This window comes from Sebastes umbrosus, chromosome 1, assembly GCF_015220745.1.
Source record: "Sebastes umbrosus isolate fSebUmb1 chromosome 1, fSebUmb1.pri, whole genome shotgun sequence".
In the NCBI taxonomy this organism is placed as follows: Eukaryota; Metazoa; Chordata; class Actinopteri; order Perciformes; family Sebastidae; genus Sebastes; species Sebastes umbrosus.
Window position 1 is genome coordinate 34543059 of NC_051269.1, and position 22270 is coordinate 34565328.

At 39.7% G+C, this 22270-nt stretch overlaps 2 protein-coding genes across 3 annotated transcripts; both read left to right on the plus strand.

Annotated features, from left to right (window-relative positions):
* Nucleotides 1-2419: 2419 nt before the first annotated feature.
* Nucleotides 2420-10742, plus strand: LOC119489554 (interferon-induced GTP-binding protein Mx-like). The gene is made up of 12 exons (XM_037772151.1): nucleotides 2420-3105; nucleotides 4896-5033; nucleotides 5605-5759; nucleotides 5892-6030; nucleotides 6133-6331; nucleotides 7586-7664; nucleotides 7753-7875; nucleotides 7976-8117; nucleotides 8248-8406; nucleotides 8499-8575; nucleotides 8662-8916; nucleotides 9925-10742. The coding sequence occupies exons 1-12, from the start codon at nucleotides 2919-2921 to the stop codon at nucleotides 10279-10281; spliced, it is 2010 nt and encodes a 669-aa protein (XP_037628079.1). The 5' UTR covers nucleotides 2420-2918; the 3' UTR covers nucleotides 10282-10742.
* Nucleotides 10743-12600: 1858 nt separating this feature from the next.
* LOC119489557 (interferon-induced GTP-binding protein Mx) lies at nucleotides 12601-20921 on the plus strand. Of its 2 annotated transcripts, none has more exons than XM_037772163.1 (12): nucleotides 12601-12984; nucleotides 15612-15749; nucleotides 15854-16008; nucleotides 16903-17041; nucleotides 17144-17342; nucleotides 17460-17538; nucleotides 17620-17742; nucleotides 18404-18545; nucleotides 19464-19622; nucleotides 19731-19807; nucleotides 19893-20150; nucleotides 20248-20921. In XM_037772163.1, the coding sequence occupies exons 1-12, from the start codon at nucleotides 12744-12746 to the stop codon at nucleotides 20470-20472; spliced, it is 1935 nt and encodes a 644-aa protein (XP_037628091.1). In that variant the 5' UTR covers nucleotides 12601-12743; the 3' UTR covers nucleotides 20473-20921. The 2 variants fall into 2 exon arrangements, with proteins under 2 accessions (XP_037628091.1, XP_037628102.1); XM_037772174.1 differs by lacking the exon at nucleotides 12601-12984 and adding an exon at nucleotides 13141-13151.
* Nucleotides 20922-22270: the final 1349 nt, after the last annotated feature.

Genomic DNA, 22270 nt, shown 5'->3' on the forward strand with positions numbered 1-22270 from the left:
TTATTAGAGGAAATGGTACTAGCTGTCAATTGATTAAAATATTTTATCGTGATTAATCGCATGATTGTCCATAGTTAATCGTAAATTAATCACACATTTTTTCATCTGTTCAAAATGTACCTTGAAGGGATATTTGTCAAGTATTTAATACTCTTATCAACATGGGAGTGGGCAAATATACTTGCTTTATGCAAATGTATGTATATATTTATTATTGGAAATCAATTAACAACACAAGACAATGACAAATATTGTCCAGAAACCCTCACAGGTACTGCATTTAGCATAAATATATATGCTCAAATCATAACATGGCAAACTGCAGCCCAACAGGCAACAACAGCTGTCAGTGTGTCAGTGTGCTGACTTGACTATGATTTCCCCCAAACTGCATGTGATTGGTGGATTCTCCAAGGCCTAGAGAAACTCATAAATATTTGTCATATATTCTTTTTAAGCTAAGTTGTTAAGGTAAAAGTAAAAGTATTGTTAAACTGTGAAAATGATGTTCACTTTTTTATCCAAGCCTTATCCATCTTCTTCTTATCCATATTGTTTCCATGTCCAAGCACCCTGTCGTTTGGTGTAGTTCATGGTTTGTGATCTTCCTAGGCCGGAATATCCTCATGATCTTTCTGAGGCGGGTATTGTGAAAGCTAGAAAGCGTGCCTATGTCTTTTTCAGTCGTTCTCCAGCACTCAGCACCATATAGAAGTACAGATAGTACACAGCTGTTGTATAACTTTAACTTGGTGTTTCTAGTTATGTGTGTCGACTTCCAGATGTTTCCAAGTCTTAGAAATGCTGTCCTTGCTTTTCCTAATCTTGCCATAATGTCTTGGTCAGCTCCACCATCTGATGTTACCCGGCTTCCGAGGTATGTGAAAGATGACGTACATGTCAGTTGTTGTCCATTTAGCTTTATGACAGGTGGTTCTTTCATGTTGAGGGGCATGACTTCTGTTTTCTTGATGTTGATCTTAAGTCCCAGCATGCTTGCATTCTTCTGTAGTCTAGATGTTTTGTCTCGCATGTGACTTGGTAGATGTGATAGGAGAGCAAGGTCCTGACGACCTTGCTCAACCTGGTGTCAGCGATCTTTAATGTCATTATATTCAAATATTTCTTTACATTGTAGAAAACTGACCACGAGCTTCTTCAGGCGCTATCACAAACAATCATAAAACTGTCTTTATCTTACAGCATGTTAATAAGAGTTGATTCAAAAGAGTTGGAGCGGGGGGATATAATCTCTCTTGAGCTTTAGGTTTCACATTGGAAAATATCTATTATATTATCAGAACTTCATGAACGAATCTTGTGTTATTAGAGGAAATGGTATTTACTAGGGCTGTCAATTGATTAAAATATTTTATCGTGATTAATCGCATGATTGTCCGTAGTTAATCGTAAATTAATCGCACATTTTTTATCTTTTCAAAATGTACCTTAAAGGGAGATTTATCTTTCTCTTATCAACATGGGAGTGGGCAAATATACTTGCTTTATGGAAATGTATGTATGTATTTATTATTGGACATCAATTAACAACACAAAACAATGACAAATATTGTCCAGAAACCCTCACAGGTACTGCATTTAGCATGAAAAATATACTCAAATCATAACATGGCAAACTGCATGTGATTATCATAAAGTGGGCATGTCTGTAAAGGGGAGACTCGTGGGTACTCATAGGACCCATTTACATTCACATATCTTGAGGTCAGAGTTTGCGAGTGATTGACAGCTGCTCAGAGATGACGGGCTCCGGCTCGGCTCTGTTTGGTTGTTTTCCTCCGGACACGGGAGGATACAGAGGCACCTGATTTTTTTTCTGATTTACCGTCAGAATATAGTGATCATTAAAGGGACTGTTTGTAAGAATCAGAAATTGGTTGTAACAGTGACACCTGTGGCCGTTAAGTCAACGAAAGTAGGCGTCCTGTTGCTACCTGAATGTGAGCGAGCATCCGTCAAAACAGTGAGGCGACACACGTCAGCTAAAACAACAATATCACTCTATATTTCAGCTGCTTGGCAGTAACGTTAGCTGAACAGACGAAGGTCTCTTCATGAATCACTGCTGATCCTAGTGTTGGCTCTTCCTGCTTCAGCCTCCCGACGCGGCCGGTGGGAACAGGGGAGACACCGGAGTTTTGGTCGGAGACGATAACGTTTCTCTCTGCGGAGCCCCGTCACTTCACAAGACACGGGAAACCTCTGTTGGTCTGGAGGAGCTGCAGCATTTATTTCTGCACAAACGTCCACTGTACATTCACTAGATATTCTCAGAGCTAAACTAACTCTTCTGCAGTGTGGAGTGAGCGCGCATTCACGTCTAGAGGTGAAGAGAGCTGTGAGTGAAGGCAAGCAGGCAGGCAAAAGGGTTTGGCTCAGGCGCCCTCTATTGGCCGGCTGAGGCTGGTGAATGATCAGACCTACTGCACTGAGTTGTTTTTTATCAAATGTAAATCATACATTGTGAATATTTGGTCAAACAATAATAACTCTGTCCTGCTGCAATCTTCTGCAGTATCCATAATGTGTCACATTAAAACTGTAGTGGGAATATCTCTCACAATTCATCCGCTCTGTTGCTGTTTGTCACAAGAAAAGTCAAGGAAACGAAACCTAACATTACTTTCCATTTCCCCTTTTCCTCTGCAATTTCCTGAAGTATATCAGCTGGTGGCATCTAGACCTGGTCTGTCTCACCCTCGTTTCTGCATCCGAGCAGCTACACAGATATCATCATCATCATCATTACGAGCAAAGACAAGACAAGGAAACAAAACCTAACTGGTTGGAGAAGCTCACTGCAGAATTGCGACTCCACACGGACACAAATATGACTGTTATCTAGCTGTCTTTTATTGCTAATTTAAAACCCAGTTACAGTAGAAGACGTCGTCAGCATGAACACTCTGAACCAGCAGTATGAGGAGAAGGTGCGTCCCTGCATCGACCTCATCGACTCTCTCCGCTCTCTGGGTGTAGAGAGGGACTTGGCGCTGCCTGCTATCGCCGTGATTGGAGACCAAAGCTCGGGGAAGAGCTCCGTGTTGGAGGCGCTGTCAGGCGTGGCTCTGCCCAGAGGGAGTGGTAAGATACAGTCAGCTGGAGAAAAGAAACTATCTCTCTCTCTCTCTATCTCTCAATCTATCTATCTATCTATCCATCCATCCATCCATCCATCTATCCATCTATCTATCTATCTATCTATTTATCTATCTATCTATCTCTCCATCTATCTATTTATCTATCTATCCATCCATCCATCTCTCCATCTATCTTTATATCTATCTATCAATCTATCTATCTATCTATCTATCCATCTATCCATCCATCCATCTCTCCATCTATCTTTATATCTATCTATCAATCTATCTATCTATCCATCTATCCATCCATCCATCTCTCCATCTATCTTTATATCTATCTATCAATCTATCTATCTATCTATCTATCCATCTATCCATCTCTCCATCTATCTTTCTATCTATCTATCTATCTATTTATCTATCTATCTATCTATCTATATGACTTTATAATGATGGGTGTAAAACCTTAAAAGTTGCTTAACGTTACACAAGTTATGGGATAATAAAGTTTCACAAGTATGGAAGTTTTTATTGGGCTTTATTAGTTGTAACCATCAGAAGACATTTCATAAATGTGTACCATGATCTGCAAATATTTCACTATCCACAAACATGTATTTTTGTATTTGTGTTGTGTAAAATCACATCCAAAAAAAAAAAGGGAGATTTGCAAATAACTTAACAGCATAACTTAATCTGTAAATACGTATTTTAAGGTTTACATGTAAAGTTATATCTACACATTTGTGCATCTATTTCGCATTTGCCTATTGCTTCCTGTGCATTTGTGGACCACATGACATTTGTAACTTTCCTCCTGTTTGTTTACAGATTTTTTCCGATTGGTACCGCAGCAGATCTGTAGATAATAGTTGTAATCAGAAGACAATTCACAAATATGTACCATGATCTGCAAATATTTCACTACCCACAAACGTATTTTTGTATTTGTGTTGTGTAAAGTCACATCCACAAAAATACAGGGCGATTTGCAAATACACATAACTTACTCTGTAAATACGTATAGATTTACATGCAAAGTGATAAACACGCATTTGTGCATCTATTTCTACACGTGGAATGCTATTTGCACATTTGCAGATCGCGAAATAGATGCACAAATGTGTAAATATCACTTTACATGTAAACCTTCAAATTACGTATTTACAGAGTAAGTACACTACAGCATCTTTACTTTATTAAGAAGAAGTTGAGAACTTTAAGTGTCCTTAAAGCTGCAGTGGGTAGAAATGGAGTAAATAGGATTATTAAAAGTATTTTTTTATAAAATGTATAAAATATATCCTGACAGTAGTGCATGAGACAGGTAATCTGAAAAATATCACGTGTCCTCTGTGTCCTCCAGTGCTCCTAATGGCATCTGCAAGATTTCACAGACCGGAGGAAAAGAACCAATCAGAGCCGAGCTGGAGTCTGCCGTCTCTGAGCAGCTGTCAATCACTCCCAAACTCAAACTAGGCAGCGCTGAGCAAATATGCATTAATATTCTGTTACTGTAATGCCTATTCCTCTCCTCAGATGTTTTCAGAAACATCTTGTAGTGTACTGTTGAGCTGTAAAATGAGAAAGTTAGTGACCCTGCTGCCATGTTGAGATCAGTTGAGGAAATACCAACTCCAACCAGAGCAAACCTTCTCATTTCACAGCTAAACGGTACATTTTATTTGTGATCTAACTTTTTTTGATATCTTGCTGCTTTTCATCATTTCACCAAGTATACTGGATTTCACTTTGACTCTTCCTCTCTTTTTCCACTCTTCTGTAATTCAGGCATCGTGACAAGATGTCCTCTCGAACTGAAGATGAAGAGAAAGAAAGAAGGAGAGGAGTGGCACGGGAAGATAAGCTACCGGGAGTACGAGGAAGATATAGAAGACCCTGCAGATGTGGAGAAAAAGATTAGAGAAGGTACCGTATACAGCATTCATAAATGTCCCTATCAAAAGACAAGTATTGCAGGAAGTTAAATATACTACGAGGAGTTTTTAACCGGTTATGAAACAGTCTCAATTTAACACTGATGCCTCTATATGTCCTACATAAGCAAACAAGACTGTCTTTCCCCGGGTCGGATTCCCAGTGGGCAACCTTTGCGTTTTGAAAAGTGAAGCCAACAGCCAGCAGGGAAGACTCCTCTGGTTGCAAAAAGAAGTCTGATTGTATAGAAAATATGAGAAAATGAGCCTACTTCATGATCACATAGCCACAAATAAATACATTACCTCATCGCTATAACGGTTGTGTTTCAAAAAGAAAAATGTTTTTTAAAAGTAAGTTGCGTCTTTCTTTCACTCGCTTCCAAAGCAAATGCACGCTCTAGCCAGATCAAGAGCACGAGGCAGTGGTGCTTATGGAAACACTACCCCTTTTGTCCATAGGGGCCGCCAAAATCAACACAAAGTGTTGATTTTAGGGGAGTTTTATTTGCTTTGGGTTAGGGTTAACCCAAATGTAATCATTATACATCTTCTGTCTCCAGCTCAGGATAGTATGGCCGGGGTCGGGGTGGGGATCAGTAATGAACTCATCAGTCTGGAGATCGCCTCTCCTGATGTTCCAGACCTGACGCTCATTGACCTGCCCGGCATCGCCAGGGTGGCTGTAAAGGGACAACCTGAGAACATTGGAGAGCAGGTATGCTAGTTCAGCACTCAGTACTTTGGTCCAGAGTAAAATATCTCGTGGGTACCCATAGAATCCAAATGGTGCTTTGATAGTTGTACCGTTGTAATGTTATAATCATACACTATGAATTAATACTTTCAGATAAAGCAACTGATCCAGTCGTTCATCAAAAAACAAGAAACCATCAGCTTGGTGGTTGTTCCATGCAACGTGGACATAGCAACCACAGAGGCTCTGAAGATGGCACAGGAGGTGGATTCTGATGGAGAGAGGACTTTGGGTAAATAGAGGAGCTGATTTTTAATAAAGGACCACTTGGACAAGTTACTTGACTTTTCAATAGTTCACTGTCTGTTTGTCCTACTCTCTCTCTCTCTTTCAGGTATCTTGACCAAACCTGACCTGGTGGACAAAGGCACAGAAGACACGGTGATTGAAATTGTCCGTAATGAGGTCATCGAACTGAAGAAGGGCTACATGATCGTCAAGTGTAGGGGTCAGAAGGAGATCACAGACAAGGTGTCTCTTACTGAGGCAATAGAAAGAGAGAAAGACTTCTTCCACAGTCATGTGCATTTCAAGTAAGTTCATTATTTTTAGGTATTTGACCCTTCCTAAGTCCCGCCCCTTTTCGCTCTGTGCTCCAATAACAGTTGAGCAGGCTTGGAACCCGGCAGAACCTCGGTCAACTTTCCCCTTTTCTGTTGTGTTAAACATTCAATTCAATTCAATTCAATTTATCTTTATATAGCGTCGAATCATAACAGAAGTTATACATCGTATATCATATGCTACGTCTGTTCAAAGGTAACATTACTAAGTCGCATTACATTGGTGTCACAATCTTCACGGACACATTACATTGTCTACAGTCACAGCTACTATGAGGAACTTTAATTTTGTGTTGATTTTGGCGGTAGGGCTGTCACACTAACTGCAGTATTGACAAGCCAACAGCAGGGGATGACAAGCAACCGCCACATCCGCAATTTTCACATTTTTTCTTTTTTGAATTCTTTGCAATGTGAGTGCCGTATTTTTACATTTTGCTACAAACGGCGGCAGCGTGACGAGGTGCTTAGCGTCTATTCTGCGCTGAGCGTTGCACGTATGGTGTTTTTTTTTCTGGTCACCGAGAGTTGAAAAATGTTCAACTTTGGGTAAAACTCCACAAAGACCAAATGTCACATCCTACATGAAGCTACAAGTGCTGGAGAACAACAACAATGGAGGAGAAATTAATACACATAGACCGGCGGGACCGTCTTCTCTCCCTATACCTGCTTCAGCCTTCGCTTCATCCAGAGCAAGTACTCTACCCAGTGTTGACATCTCTCTGCTCTCAGAGGGAGGCGGGGTCACGCGTCATCAACGCGTCATCAGCGCGTCATCAACGCGTCATCAGCGCGTCATCAACACGTCATCAGTTACACTGAGCATGTGTTACCCTGTGGTCTTAATGCTCAGGTTGATCGGAATCCTTAAAAAAATTCCTCAATCCGGATAATGATGCGGATCGCTACCAAAATCTAACAGATTGTTCATTGTGCCACACCCCACCCCTCCAAAAAATGTAATTCAAATCCATTGCAAACTCTTGGAGTAATCCTGCTAACAGAAGGACAGACAGACAAACCAACGCAGTGAAAACATTACTCTAACAATAAAGCTTATTTATACAGCACTAAAATCAGGATAAATAAAGTAATTTGCAAGAAAAAAGTTGCAGCCCTATTTGGCGGTCCCCGTGGACAAAAGCGGTAGTGTTTCCAAGCACCAGATTCCCTTTAGAAAACCTCTCATTTGTCTACTTTAACATTTTATTTTTGCTTTAGGATTCTCTATGATGAAGGCCATGCCACTGTTCCTAAACTGGCGGAAAAACTCACCCTTGAGCTGGTGCATCACATCCAGGTAAATACCTCTTCGTGCTTCACCTTAATGGTTCACTTCAGATTACTCACTTCAGGTGTTAAAGGTTTGACCCGTGTGTGATTTACAGAGATCTCTGCCTCGACTGGAAGAGCAGATAGAGGAGAAACTAACAGAGACTCAGGCAGAGCTGGACAAATGTGGCAATGGACCCCCACCTGATGCAGCTGAGAGACAAGGTTTCCTCATTGATGTGAGTTCACCAGTAGACACTTGGAGAACGCTGCACCTCCTCGATTTGAGCTTCTGAAAAAAAATAATTTGTCCTCCTCTTTTATCTGAACCTGTTTCAGAGAGTGGCAGCATTTACACAGGATGCTATCAACCTCACCAATGGGGAGGAACTCAGATTTGGAAGAAGGATGAATATCTTTGCCACACTCAGAATAACGTTTGCGATATGGAAAGATATCATAGAGCTCTCTGGATTAACATGTAAGTGCATTAACCATGTGGCCATTACAAAACTGTAACCTAATATGTAAAGTAAACTACTGAGCAAGATAGTAAGACTGCTGTATTGACCACTATAACCAAGTGTTGACCTTCTTTATTCCTATTGCAGTCAACTATAATATTGTGAGAGAGGTGGCTCAGTACGAACGAACGTACCGAGGAAGAGAACTGCCGGAGTTCATCAACTTCAAGACCTTTGAGGGCATGGTCAAGGAGCAGATCAAACAGCTGGAAGGACCTGCTGTCCTGAAACTCAAGGAAGTGTCAGGCATGTCTTATAATGATGCTACAATGATTGCAGGAATATGTGAGACCTTCAAGTTATCTTATATTGTCTGATTTGTATTTTCTTTCTTTTAGAAATCGTGAAGAAGGAGCTGTTTAAGTTGGCACAGAGAAGCCTGGTTGGATTTCCTAACCTCATCAGAACAGCTCAGGTATCATCTTCATAGCACATTGCTATTGTATACATACGTCTAAACATTGTTGAATATTTACTGACCATTTTGTATGTCCTTTTTAGATGAAGATTAAAACCATCAGAAAGGAGAAGGAGGCTTTAGCAGAGTCCATGCTGAGGACTCAGTTCAAGATGGAGTTGATTGTTTACACTCAGGACAGCACATACAGCAAGAAGTTAGGGAAGCGGAAGAAGGAAGAGGAACAGCAAGTTGTGGGTGGCTTTGGTAGTCCACTAATGAGGACAAGCACATTTAGCACTCATGACAGTGGGGCCACCCTGAAAGAGATGATTAAACACCTTAAATCCTACTACCAAGTAAGTGTAATCTACATGCTGTACATTTTATTTTTTGTGCCTCGCAGCATTTAATTCATCACACGTATTTTAGATACCGTATGAAGGTAGGAAAGAAAACAACCTTTATTTTAATCAGGACCTCCTCCCATTGCATGCACATTCTTCTTTTTTCTTTTTTTGAAGGTGGCGTTCAAATATATTTTATTATCAGACTACAGGTACATGGTTAATAGGGCTGGGAAGATACACCTATCTCCCGATTCGATACTATCACGATACTTGGGTGCTGATTCTATCTGTATTGCGATTTTATAGTATGGCGATACTACAAGTATTGCGATTCGATAGTACGATTTATTGCGATTTTTGTTAACTTTTTTTACACTAGTGTGAATGCATTTAACATAAATGTCAGTATATGGGTGCTCTACAGTTGTAGCTTCGGCTGATTTGACCACGGAGATGAGACTGACGGCTGGCTTGACCGCACGTTACCGCAATACAATAACGTGTCCTGTCCGTGACAGAGTTAGCATGCAGCTTTAGCCGTGATGCCTAGCTCTGCTTTTCCTGGCAATGTGAATCCACACCGACCCTCCACTTTTTTGTACTTCCTTGTTACGTCCGGCTACGGTTTGTTTAGATTGACTGATACAGAACGGATATGACGTCACGTTACTCAGACTACAACAATGAAAGCGATAACTTCCTTTTACCTCTGCATAGACTCAAATGAAGCAAATATATTTATTGTTGCATTAAAAAATAAATTAAATTAAAGAAATAATGGTTCAAATATTATTTTGTTGGCAGCTAAACATGTATATACTGTATGAGGAGTATAAATGGCAGTAGAAAACAATTTAATGTAAAAAATTAAGCAGAGTGGATCATTTCTAACAACTTATAACCAGTATAAACCATGTCCACTATCCGTATAGTCTGAATATATATATAACATAAACAGATACAGATACAGATTGTAGCTTTGCATTACAGCTCGATTTTGTCCTCTCCAAACCACAGATTGCTGGCCAGCGTCTGGCAGACCAGATCCCGCTGGTGATCCGCTACCAGATGTTGCAGGAGTCTGCCATCCAGCTGCGGAGGGAGATGCTGCAGATGCTTCAAAGCAGGGAGAAAACGGAGGCCCTGCTTCAAGAGGACTCTGGCATAAAAACCAAGAGAATCCACCTTCAGAATCGCCTCAAACGCCTGTCAAAGGCACGCATTCTGCTGACTGATTTTAGTATGAACATATACAACTTCAGCCCAGGGCATAGGTCTGGTCTCAACAATGGTTACGACACAACAGACACCCTAATCCCCACATCTACCCCTGCAAAAAAATCAAAAAGAAACAGAGAAGTGCTTTCTGCTTAGGTTTATTAACCCTCTGAGACTCACAATAGCCTGTTTTTGTCTTTTTTAGGGAGGACAGGGGGTCTTTAGGGGGAGATAGCAGGTCAACAGTTGATGTCACATAGAAGTGGTGTACATCATACCTCACTAATGCCAAATCCTGCTTCATAGTACCGGCCTCAGGCCTGAGCTATTACATTTTTGATCTCATGACAGACAGCAGCAGACGCCCTAAACAGGATTGTAGTTTAGAAGGAATTTGTTTTCATTTATTTTCAACTTCAATTTCAATAACAGTTTCTTGGTGGTTTGTTTTTTATTTTTGTTTCATTCTGTAAATTGTATTTAAAGTGTTTTTGGCAGGTTGTTTTTTATAGAATAGAATAGAATGCCTTTATTGTCATTGCACACATTGTAAAACGGAATTTGCTATGTTTATGGAACTGTGTCAATTCAAATGAAGAATAAATTCTCCTTTTCAACCTGGTGTCTTTGATTTTTAATGTCATTATATTCAAATATTTCTTTACATTGTAAAAAACTGACCACGAGCTTCTTCAGGCGCTATCACAAACAATCATAAAACTGTCTTTATCTTACCGCACGTTAATAAGAGTTGATTCAAAGGAGTTGGAGCGGAGGGATATAATCTCTCTTGAGCTTTAGGTTTCACATTGGAAAATATCTATTAAATTATCAGAACTTCATGAACGAATCTTGTGTTATTAGAGGAAATGGTACTAGCTGTCAATTGATTAAAATATTTTATCGTGATTAATCGCATGATTGTCCATAGTTAATCGTAAATTAATCACACATTTTTTCATCTGTTCAAAATGTACCTTGAAGGGATATTTGTCAAGTATTTAATACTCTTATCAACATGGGAGTGGGCAAATATACTTGCTTTATGCAAATGTATGTATATATTTATTATTGGAAATCAATTAACAACACAAGACAATGACAAATATTGTCCAGAAACCCTCACAGGTACTGCATTTAGCATAAATATATATGCTCAAATCATAACATGGCAAACTGCATGTGATTATCATAAAGTGGGCATGTCTGTAAAGGGGAGACTCGTGGGTACCCATAGAACCCATTTACATTCACATATCTTGAGGTCAGAGTTTGCGAGTGATTGACAGCTGCTCAGAGATGACAGGCTCCGGCTCGGCTCTGTTTGGTTGTTTTCCTCCGGACACAGGAGGATACAGAGGCACCTGATTTTTTTCTGATTTACCGTCAGAATATAGTGATCATTAAAGGGACTGTTTGTAAGAATCAGAAATTGGTTGTAACAGTGACACCTGTGGCCGTTAAGTCAACGAAAGTAGGCGTCCTGTTGCTCGCGCTCGCCCGTGTGCACACGCTACCTGAATGTGAGCGAGCATCCGTCAAAACAGTGAGGCGACACACGTCAGCTAAAACAACAATATCACTCTATATTTCAGCTGCTTGGCAGTAATGTTAGCTGAACAGACGAAGGTCTCTCCATGAATCACTGCTGATCCTAGTGTTGGCTCTTCCTGCTTCAGCCTCCCGACGCGGCCGGTGGGAACAGGGGAGACACCGGAGTTTTGGTCGGAGACGATAACGTTTCTCTCTGCGGAGCCCCGTCACTTCACAAGACACGGGAAACCTCTGTTGGTCTGGAGGAGCTGCAGCATTTATTTCTGCACAAACGTCCACTGTACATTCACTAGATATTCTCAGAGCTAAACTAACTCTTCTGCAGTGTGTAGTGTACGCGCATGCACATGTAGAGGTGGAGCGATCTGAGTGAAGGCAAGCAGGCAGGCAGAGGAGCAGCGGAGCAAAGTACAGCAGAGACTCCGGCCCTGGAGACCAAAGCTACGGTCTCCTCCGCGTCCTCCGACCGCGGCCAACACCGTTTTGCAAGACGGGCTTCACTAGATAGAACTTTGCGATTTTGGTGCTTCCGTGTAGTTTGTGTTGGAGTCTTGTCTGAACAGCATAGCCACACGTGAGCGCGCATGGGACACCAACCCGGATTTATTTATACGTGTAAGAAGTTAAAAACACCTTCTTTTTTTTATCATACTTGCTCCATTTCTACCTACTGCTGCTTTAATGCATGAGTGCAGCACATACCTCATACCTGGCCACCTGCCTGGCCTGCTGCTGCTTAACCATCCATCCTCTTCCTGTTCATGTCCTTTAATCTGCATGACATGGGGTGGTGCAAATGTTGTATGGGGATTTCTCCCCTGGTAGATGAATCTACATGCAGCATCCGCTCATCATGCCAAAGAAATGAAAGTGAAGGAAAAGGCTAAAACGAAACCTAAGGTCACCTAACTAAACTTTCGTTTCCTTTTTCATCTGAATCCCTGAGTCAGAGGTTGGCATCAGTCTCACTCTTTCTGCATCCGAGCAGCAGCTGCATTGTAGACTCGTATAACTATAGGACATCATTAGTTTCACTGAACAGAACTTTCATCGAGAGGTGTTTTATGCCTTTTATTTTTAAAACACAGTTTCTTTCCAGGACAGAAGACGTCGTCAGCATGAACACTCTGAACCAGCAGTATGAGGAGAAGGTGCGTCCCTGCATCGACCTCATCGACTCTCTCCGCTCTCTGGGTGTAGAGAGGGACTTGGCGCTGCCTGCTATCGCCGTGATTGGAGACCAAAGCTCGGGGAAGAGCTCCGTGTTGGAGGCGCTGTCAGGCGTGGCTCTGCCCAGAGGGAGTGGTAAGATACAGTCAGCTGGAGAAAAGAAACTATCTATCTATCTATCTATCTATCTATCTATCTATGTATCTATATGACTTTATAATGATGGGTGTAAAACCTTAAAAGTTGCTTAACGTTACACAAGTTATGGGATAATAAAGTTTCACAAGTGCCAAGAGGGAGTGGTACGTTACAGTCACCTGGAAAAAAAATCTATCTATCTATCTATCTATCTATCTATCTATATATCTATCTATCTATCTATCTATATATATATATATATATCTATATATATATCTATCCATCCATCCATCTCTCCATCTATCTTTATATCTATCTATCTATCTATATCTATTTAGAGTGTTCTAGATATCTATCTATCTATCTATCTATCTATTTATCTATCTATCTATCTATCTATCTATCTATATGACTTTATAATGATGGGTGTAAAACCTTAAAAGTTGCTTAACGTTACACAAGTTATGGGCTAATAAAGTTTCACAAGTGCCAAGAGGGAGTGGTACGTTACAGTCACCTGGAAAAAAAATCTATCTATCTATCTATCTATCTATCTATCTCTATCTATCTATATATATATATATATATCCATCTATCCATCCATCCATCTCTCCATCTATCTTTATATCTATCTATCTATCTATCTATCTATTTAGAGTGTTCTAGATATCTATCTATCTATCTATCTATCTATTTAGAGTGTTCTAGATATCTATCTATCTATCTATCTATCTATCTATCTATTTATCTATCTATTTATCTATCTATCTATCTATCTATCTATCTATCTATCTATCTATCTATTTATCTATCTATCTATCTATCTATATGACTTTATAATGATGGGTGTAAAACCTTAAAAGTTGCTTAACGTTACACAAGTTATGGGCTAATAAAGTTTCACAAGTGCCAAGAGGGAGTGGTACGTTACAGTCACCTGGAAAAAAAATCTATCTATCTATCTATATATCTATATATCTATAGATATATCTATCTATCTATCTATCTATATATCTATATATATATATATCTATCTATCTATCTATCTCCATCTATCTTTATATCTATCTATCTATCTATCTATCTATCTATCTATCTATCTATCTATTTAGAGTGTTCTATCTATCTATCTATCTATCTATCTATCTATCTATTTATCTATCTATCTATCTATCTATCTATATGACTTTATAATGATGGGTGTAAAACCTTAAAAGTTGCTTAACGTTACACAAGTTATGGGCTAATAAAGTTTCACAAGTGCCAAGAGGGAGTGGTACGTTACAGTCACCTGGAAAAAAAATCTATCTATCTATATATATATCTATCTATCTATCTATCTATCTATCTATCTATCTATCTATCTATCTATCTATCTATTTATCTATCTATGTATCTATATGACTTTATAATGATGGGTGTAAAACCTTAAAAGTTGCTTAACGTTACACAAGTTATGGGCTAATAAAGTTTCACAAGTGCCAAGAGGGAGTGGTACGTTACAGTCACCTGGAAAAAAAATCTATCTATCTATCTATATATCTATATATCTATAGATATATCTATCTATCTATCTATATATCTATATATATATCTATCTATTTATCTATCTATCTCCATCTATCTTTATATCTATCTATCTATCTATCTATCTATCTATCTATCTCCATCTATCTTTATATCTATCTATCTATCTATCTATCTATTTATCTATCTATCTATTTAGAGTGTTCTATCTATCTATCTATCTATCTATCTATCTATCTATATGACTTTATAATGATGGGTGTAAAACCTTAAAAGTTGCTTAACGTTACACAAGTTATGGGCTAATAAAGTTTCACAAGTGCCAAGAGGGAGTGGTACGTTACAGTCACCTGGAAAAAAAATCTATCTATCTATCTATCTATCTATCTATCTATCTATCTATCTATCTATCTATCTATCTATTTATCTATCTATCTATCTATCTATCTATCTATCTATCTATCTATATATCTATCTATATGAATTTATAATGATGGGTGTACAACCTTAAAAGTTGCTTAACGTTACACAAGTTATGGGATAATTAAGTTTCCCAAGTGCCATTGGGTTGAATTAATAAAAGGAAAGTAATCAGTAAGACCATCAGTATCAGATCATATTTAAAGCTGCAGTCATTGATTTTCTTTTGTCCATGGGGCGCAAGAACCACAACAAGCTGGAAAAGATTGTATTATTATATTATTATTACTGTGAGCACGACTCCATTAGCCTTTAAACTGAGACTGAAATCTCCAAACCTGCATGGCTGGTTAACAACAATGACACGAAAACATGATCCACAACATTCCTGTCATCTCTCTACTGTCTGGCACTATATCTAATAAAGGCATACAATGCCCAAAAATAATTTAAAGAGGACCTATTGTGCGTATTTTCAGGTGCAAATGTTGACAGTGGTGTTAGCCTTCTCCAGCATAATGTATTATGCCTGGAACATATTTTGAAGATGTAATATTGATCCCACTTTTATAAAGATGATATCAGTGTTTTCTAAGATATCCTACTGCTTTTAATTTCACCGAGCACACTGGATTTTACATTTTCCCCTCATCATTATTCACTCTTCATAAATTCAGGCATCGTGACAAGATGTCCTCTCGAACTGAAGATGAAGAGAAAGAGAGAAGGAGAGGAGTGGTACGGGAAGATAAGCTACAAGGACTTTGAGGAAGAGCTGGAAGAGCCTGCAGATGTGGAGAAAAAGATCAGAGAAGGTACAGTATACAAAACTCTTAAATTAGTATTGATGGAGCTACTGATTGTTTGTGATAAGAACTTCCATCCTGTAATCATCAAACATCGTGTCCTCTCTCTGCAGCTCAGGATCAAATAGCCGGGGTCGGAGTGGGGATCAGTGATGACCTCATCAGTCTGGAGATCGCCTCTCCTAATGTTCCAGACCTGACGCTCATTGACCTGCCCGGCATCGCCAGGGTGGCTGTAAAGGGACAACCTGTGAACATTGGAGACCAGGTATGCTAGTTCAGTGTCTCCAAAACACATTGTCAATAGTTTTCATAGGGACAACTTCTTTGGTAGAAAGTTGTTCCAAAGAAAAATATTGGCTTCGTATGATATCTTACAAAAAGTTATTCCTCATATTTTGTATGTTTTCCTACGAATGTCTAGCAACACGTGACACACGTGTCAATTTCCAATCCAGTCTTTTCTTCACAGTAAACAACTTGGTTAGGTTTAGGCAACACAACTACTTAGTTAGGTTTAGAAAAAGATGGTGGTTTGGGTTAAAATAACTCAGGAAGTGGCGTAACTTAAGTACGGAAGTTACGTGACAAATAAATCATCTTTGTCTGGTCTTCATCTTCAGACAGACATCTTCTGGTTTCTCCTGGGTGTAAATCCGTTTTTTTTTTTACTCACTCATCCACCCCGACCTCCTCCCTATGCGACGTTTGTCGCTCTTTATACTTCCTGGTTCACAGTTAAGTGGATTACAATCAAATTGATTTTGTGGGATATATACAAATTACAGTGCATTACTTTTCGTAGGTATAGCTACGAACGTACGAGAACAGCCTGAGTCTGTGGATTATCCAGATTAACCAGGATTGAAATCTACAAAAACAAAACAGAAAGACTGGGGCCTGTGTTTCCCAACCCTACACAAAATGTCTTGAATGAGTTTCCATATTTTTTTCAACTAGCAAGACCCCTCAGTCCAAAAAGCATACAAGACTGCCATGAAAATCTCTGAACACTTTCATGCCTTTACAGCCTCACAGTGGCCGCTAGAAGCAAGGCTACAGACTTTCAGTCCTGTTATCACTCATTATAGACTGAGGTGACAGTGATTTTTGTAATTCTTCATCTTATAACTTGATGTACAATATTAATTAATACTTTCAGATAAAGAGACTGATCCACAAGTTCATCACAAAACAAGAAACCATCAGCTTGGTGGTTGTTCCATGCAACGTGGACATAGCAACCACAGAGGCTCTGAAGATGGCACAGGAGGAGGATCCTGAAGGAGAGAGGACTTTGGGTAAATAGAGGAGCTGGTTTTTAATAAAGGACCACTTGGACAAGTTACTTGACTTTTCGATAGTTCACTGTCTGTTTGTCCTACTCTCTCTCTCTCTTTCAGGTATCTTGACCAAGCCTGACCTGGTGGACAAAGGAACAGAAGACACGGTGATTGAAATTGTCCGTAATGAGGTCATCCACCTGAAGAAGGGCTACATGATCGTCAAGTGCAGGGGTCAGAAGGAGATCACAGAAAATGTGTCTCTTACTGAAGCAATAGAAAGAGAGAAAGAGTTCTTCAATGGCCATATGCATTTCCAGTAAGTTCATTCTTTTTGGGTAATTGTAACGAATATTTTCATGGTGAAATATTAGTGCTGTGATTTGCATTTGTACCTATAATATGCACTCACAGTAGCTTTTTATTCTTGCTGTAGCACTCTCTACGATGAAGGCCATGCTACTGTTCCTAAACTGGCTGAGAAACTCACACTTGAGCTGGTGCATCACATCAAGGTGAATTTTTACTCCATCAAATTAACCGTTTAGGATACATTACTTTAGGTATAAAATTTCTGACCCATGTGTGATTTACAGAGATCTCTGCCTCGACTGGAAGAGCAGATAGAGGAGAAACTAGCACAGACTCAAGCAGAGCTGGAGAGATATGGCACTGGACCCCCGTCTGACGCCGCTGAGAGACTCTTCTTCCTCATTGATGTGAGCTCCCTCACTCTACATAACATTCACCTGACTACAAAGACAAATGCTCACCACCACGTATGAATTTTGAATATTTGTTAAAGGGACAGTGTGTAGGATTTGGCGTCATCTAGTTCTGCGGTTGCAGATTGCAACCAACTGAGTACCCCACCGCTCACTACTCCCTTTCCAAGACTGCGGTAACGTGAGTCGCCGAGTGCAGAACTGTGGTAACGCCGTTCGACTCGCTCAGAGGCCATCCTTACCATAATAACACTACTTTAAGAGCAACAAAAGTCAGATGGTTTTGCACTCTGCGTCTCACGTTACCGCAGTTTCACAAGCGTCTTGGAGAACTACTTTGTCCTTCATGTAACGTAAAAAATGTGAAAGGCTCTCTCTAGAGCCAGTGTTTGGTTTGTCCGTTCTGAGCTACTGTAGAAACATGGTGGATACCGTGAAGAGGACCTGCTCCCTATGTAGATATGAAGGGCTCATTCTAAGCTAACGAAAACACAACTATTCTTAGTTTTAGTTGATTATACACTAATGAAAATATAGTTTGGAATATTATATTCCATTTCTGCTGATAGATCCCCCGAAATGTTACACACTGTTCCTTTAAATAAACATAAAACACCTGTAAACCAGCTGCTTCTGTCACATGTGTGTGCTGCAGAAAGTGACAGCATTCACTCAGGATGCCATCAGTCTGACTACGGGAGAGGAGCTCAAGTGTGGAGACAAGCTCAATGTCTTTTCTACGCTCAGGAGAGAGTTTGGGAAGTGGAACGCCCACCTGGAGCATTCAGGAGAAAACTGTGAGTGCATCATTTCGATCAGTGCTTGAAGTGGAAAACGATAAATGCCGGTACAAAAACGTATTCGCATGTTGGCGTTTGTATCGGCCCCTATCTTATTTCTATTTATTCATTATTTCTTTAAGCATGTTATACTGTGTCAGTCATAATCAGTTGTGATTTTATTGCTATATTATTATACTTGGGCTATTCATCTTCTATAGTAGGCCTATAATACTCCAATAATATTCAAATGGAACATTATAGGGTTAAGGAGCAGTGGCCCAGTCAGGATGCCTTTACATATTATACAGATACACATTCTCAATTTTCAACAGTGAATAAAAGATATTAGGAGATATTGGGTTTTTGACTAAAAACTAAAATCTTTTTTGGACCATTATTATTACTTGTTATTTTATTATTTATCACAGCCTTTGTCTGAACATTAAATTCTTCTGGAAATGTTTGCCCTGTAAAATCGTATTCTATAAATCAAAAGAGCAGATTCAGAAAACTTTTAAATAATGTTTCATTAATTATATTTGTTCACAAATAAAAAAAAAGGTATGATGAAAAGTTCTCCAATGATTTTACAAAAAGGACGTGAACATCGTATTGATAAATTACAGCACCCTCGTTCTCACCTCCCCTGTGCCGTGCGTCGGCTCGTCCAGATGCTCTTCACATAGTTTTTATGTTTATACGGCGCTGCGCCGTTATGAATCGCCATTATGAGTCTCACAGAGAACCTGATATGGAGAGGGCAGCTTAGAGTACCGGCAGCTTGTGAGAAGTTCTAGTACGCAAAAAAAAGTCACATTACGCCAAGCGGTAAAATGTAGAAGTGTCGGTCCACACCACACCAGAGCACTGATTTCGATCTGGTCTACAGCGGTCCATCAGAAGGACTCTGAAATGTACATTTTTGTGTTGCAGTTAACAAGAAGATTGAGAGAGAGGTGGAGGGATATGAAGAGAAGTACCGTGGAAGGGAACTGCCGGGCTTCATCAACTATAAGACCTTTGAGGTCATGGTCAAGGAGCAGATCAAACAGCTGGAAGAACCAGCTGTCAAGAAACTCAAGGATATAGCAGGTATATGATTGAATATATGACAGATTTATCCATTAATAAGTCTTTTCTTACCATGCAGCCACTAGTTGTGGAGATCAAGCTGCTGTATCTTATTTCCATTTCTTCCAGATGCTGTGAGGAAGGTGTTCATACAGCTGGCCCAAAGTAGCTTCATTGGATTTCCTAACCTCATTAAAACAGCCAAGGTAGCCATCTTCTACGAGTGTCTCTAAATGTAATTTGCATAATTTTTCTGGCTGTGTTCAGACTGACCAGAATCGTATTTTCTAGGCAAAGATCGAAAATATCAAGCAGGACAAGGAGACCACCGCCGAATTCATGCTGAGAACCCAGTTCAAGATGGAGCTGATTGTCTACTCTCAGGACAGAACCTACAGCAGCAGTCTGAGTGAAAGGAAGAAAGAGGAGGATGAGGATGAAGACAAACGGAAAGGCCCAAAATATAATAGAGAAAAGAGTGTTGTGTACCGCATGGATAATCATGCAACACTTCAGGAGCTGATGTTGCACCTTAAATCATATTACAAAGTAAGTTTTAATGTAGACAAAGACAATGACAGGAGGGTTTTTAGACCCTCGTTCTGCCCTCATTTGTCAAACTTTTATTTTATTTTTCCTCCTCCAGATTGCCGGCCAGCGTCTCGCTGACCAGATCCCGCTGGTGATCCGTTACCAGATGTTGCAGGAGTCTGCCGTCCAGCTGCAGAGGGAGATGCTGCAGATGCTTCAGGACAAGGAGAATATGGAGTTCCTGCTGAAGGAGGACTGTGACATTGGCAGCAAGAGGGCCGGTTTGCAGAGTCGCCATAAACGTCTCATGAAGGCCCGCACATACCTGGTGGAGTTCTAGAGGAGGTCAGGATGAGTCTACTGTACTTCTTTCATTTGTCAAATACAATTGTGGTTGAAGGATTGCTATACTATTATTTTTTTACTGTGTCCAGTGTAGAATGGACGCATTCGCTTTGTACTGTAATATGTATGTACTGTTATTGTCACTCCAAAATAAAAAAAAATAAAATAAAATGCCTGTTATTTCATACGGCAAAAAATAGATCATAGGAGCACACTGTATAAGTCACATGCCATGTTTCCGATATCCCGAGTTTAATTCCTGCCAGAGAACATTATGACATATCATCCCCAGATTAGATTATTAACGTGCCAATACTTTGATTCTTTGTCTATTTAATCGCTGGACCATTTTAATCAAACGGGAAATTAATGACTTTTTCAAATGCATCTTTTTCATATTTGTTTAAATACACTTGTTTGAATAAATAAAGAAACTTTGTCTAATTTGGCTATTCCAACTTGCTTTTAAAGGTAAGACTAGTCAATCTAACAATCTGTTCTCTTTAAATACATATTGTAATATTTCATACATACATATTCTTGGCATGAATGATTAGAGACTTTAAAAAAAATGAGGCAACATAAACATATACACTACTCCACAATGATCAAATCAAATCCAACTAAAATCCATTAAGCCACAGTTTGTCTTATTGTAGCTGCCTGCTACTGTCTTCTTGCCCTCTGATTCTTGATGGATGTGGTAAACTTTGTATATCAGACTTGCCCATGAATACCCACAAATAATGAGTATCATGATAAAACTACATCCTTTAGCTCCCCCTTGTGGTTTTATAGACAAAATGGTAAATACAATCCTAGTTTCACAGCAAAACACAGGAGTTGTAATCCTTAATTATAAACACTCATAATAGATATTCTATTTTAGAGCATAAACATAACCAATCTTCCTCCATGTCATTGTCTGCATCAGTGATGTAAATACAAAGCTGATTCAGTCCTCGCTGTCAGTCCAGTAACTGTCCATCAATCATGAATATATAGTTGTTTTTTTCTGATAATCATTAATTAATGCTTTTCTCTTTATCAATAACTTCTATTCCGGTGTTATATTGTATCTCTGGTGTATCTCTCTTGCATACAGTGAATTTCCATCATGAAATTATTGCAAACAGTATTTATGTAAGGGATAACCCCTTCAGGCCCCGATGCGCCCTGAAGGGGTTTATTTCACAACAATGACCCGCTAGCTGTACATTATCCCGCTTACTACAAAGCTACTTACTTAAAGGTACTATTGGTAACTTTCAGAAATGGTTCTTAACAGCGACACCTGTGGCCGTGAAATCAACGAAAGTCAGCGTCGGGCTCGCGCTTGCTCGCTCTAAATATACCTGAACAAGCATCGCTCAAAACAGTGAGGCGACACACATCAGCTAAAACCACAATATCACTCTATATTTCAGCTGCTTGGCAGTAATGTTAGCTGACCAGACGAAGGTCTCTCCATGAACATGATTTAGATCTGATCCTAGTGTTGGCTTTTCCTGCCTAAGTGCAGGCTGAGGCAGCGGCGCTCTGCAGCGTGTCTCCCTGCTCTCTCCGCCCGCAGCCGGAGAGAGCAGAGGAGACACCGGCACCCGGTCGGTAACGAGAAGACAACGTAACTCTCTGCACAGCTTGGTCACTTCACAAGACACGGAAAGCCTCTGTTGGTCTGGAGGAGCTGCAGCAGTTATTTCTGCACAAACGTCCCCTGTACATTCACTAGATATTCTCAGAGCTAAACTAACTCTTCTGCAGTGTGGAGTGAGCGCGCGTTCACGTCTAGA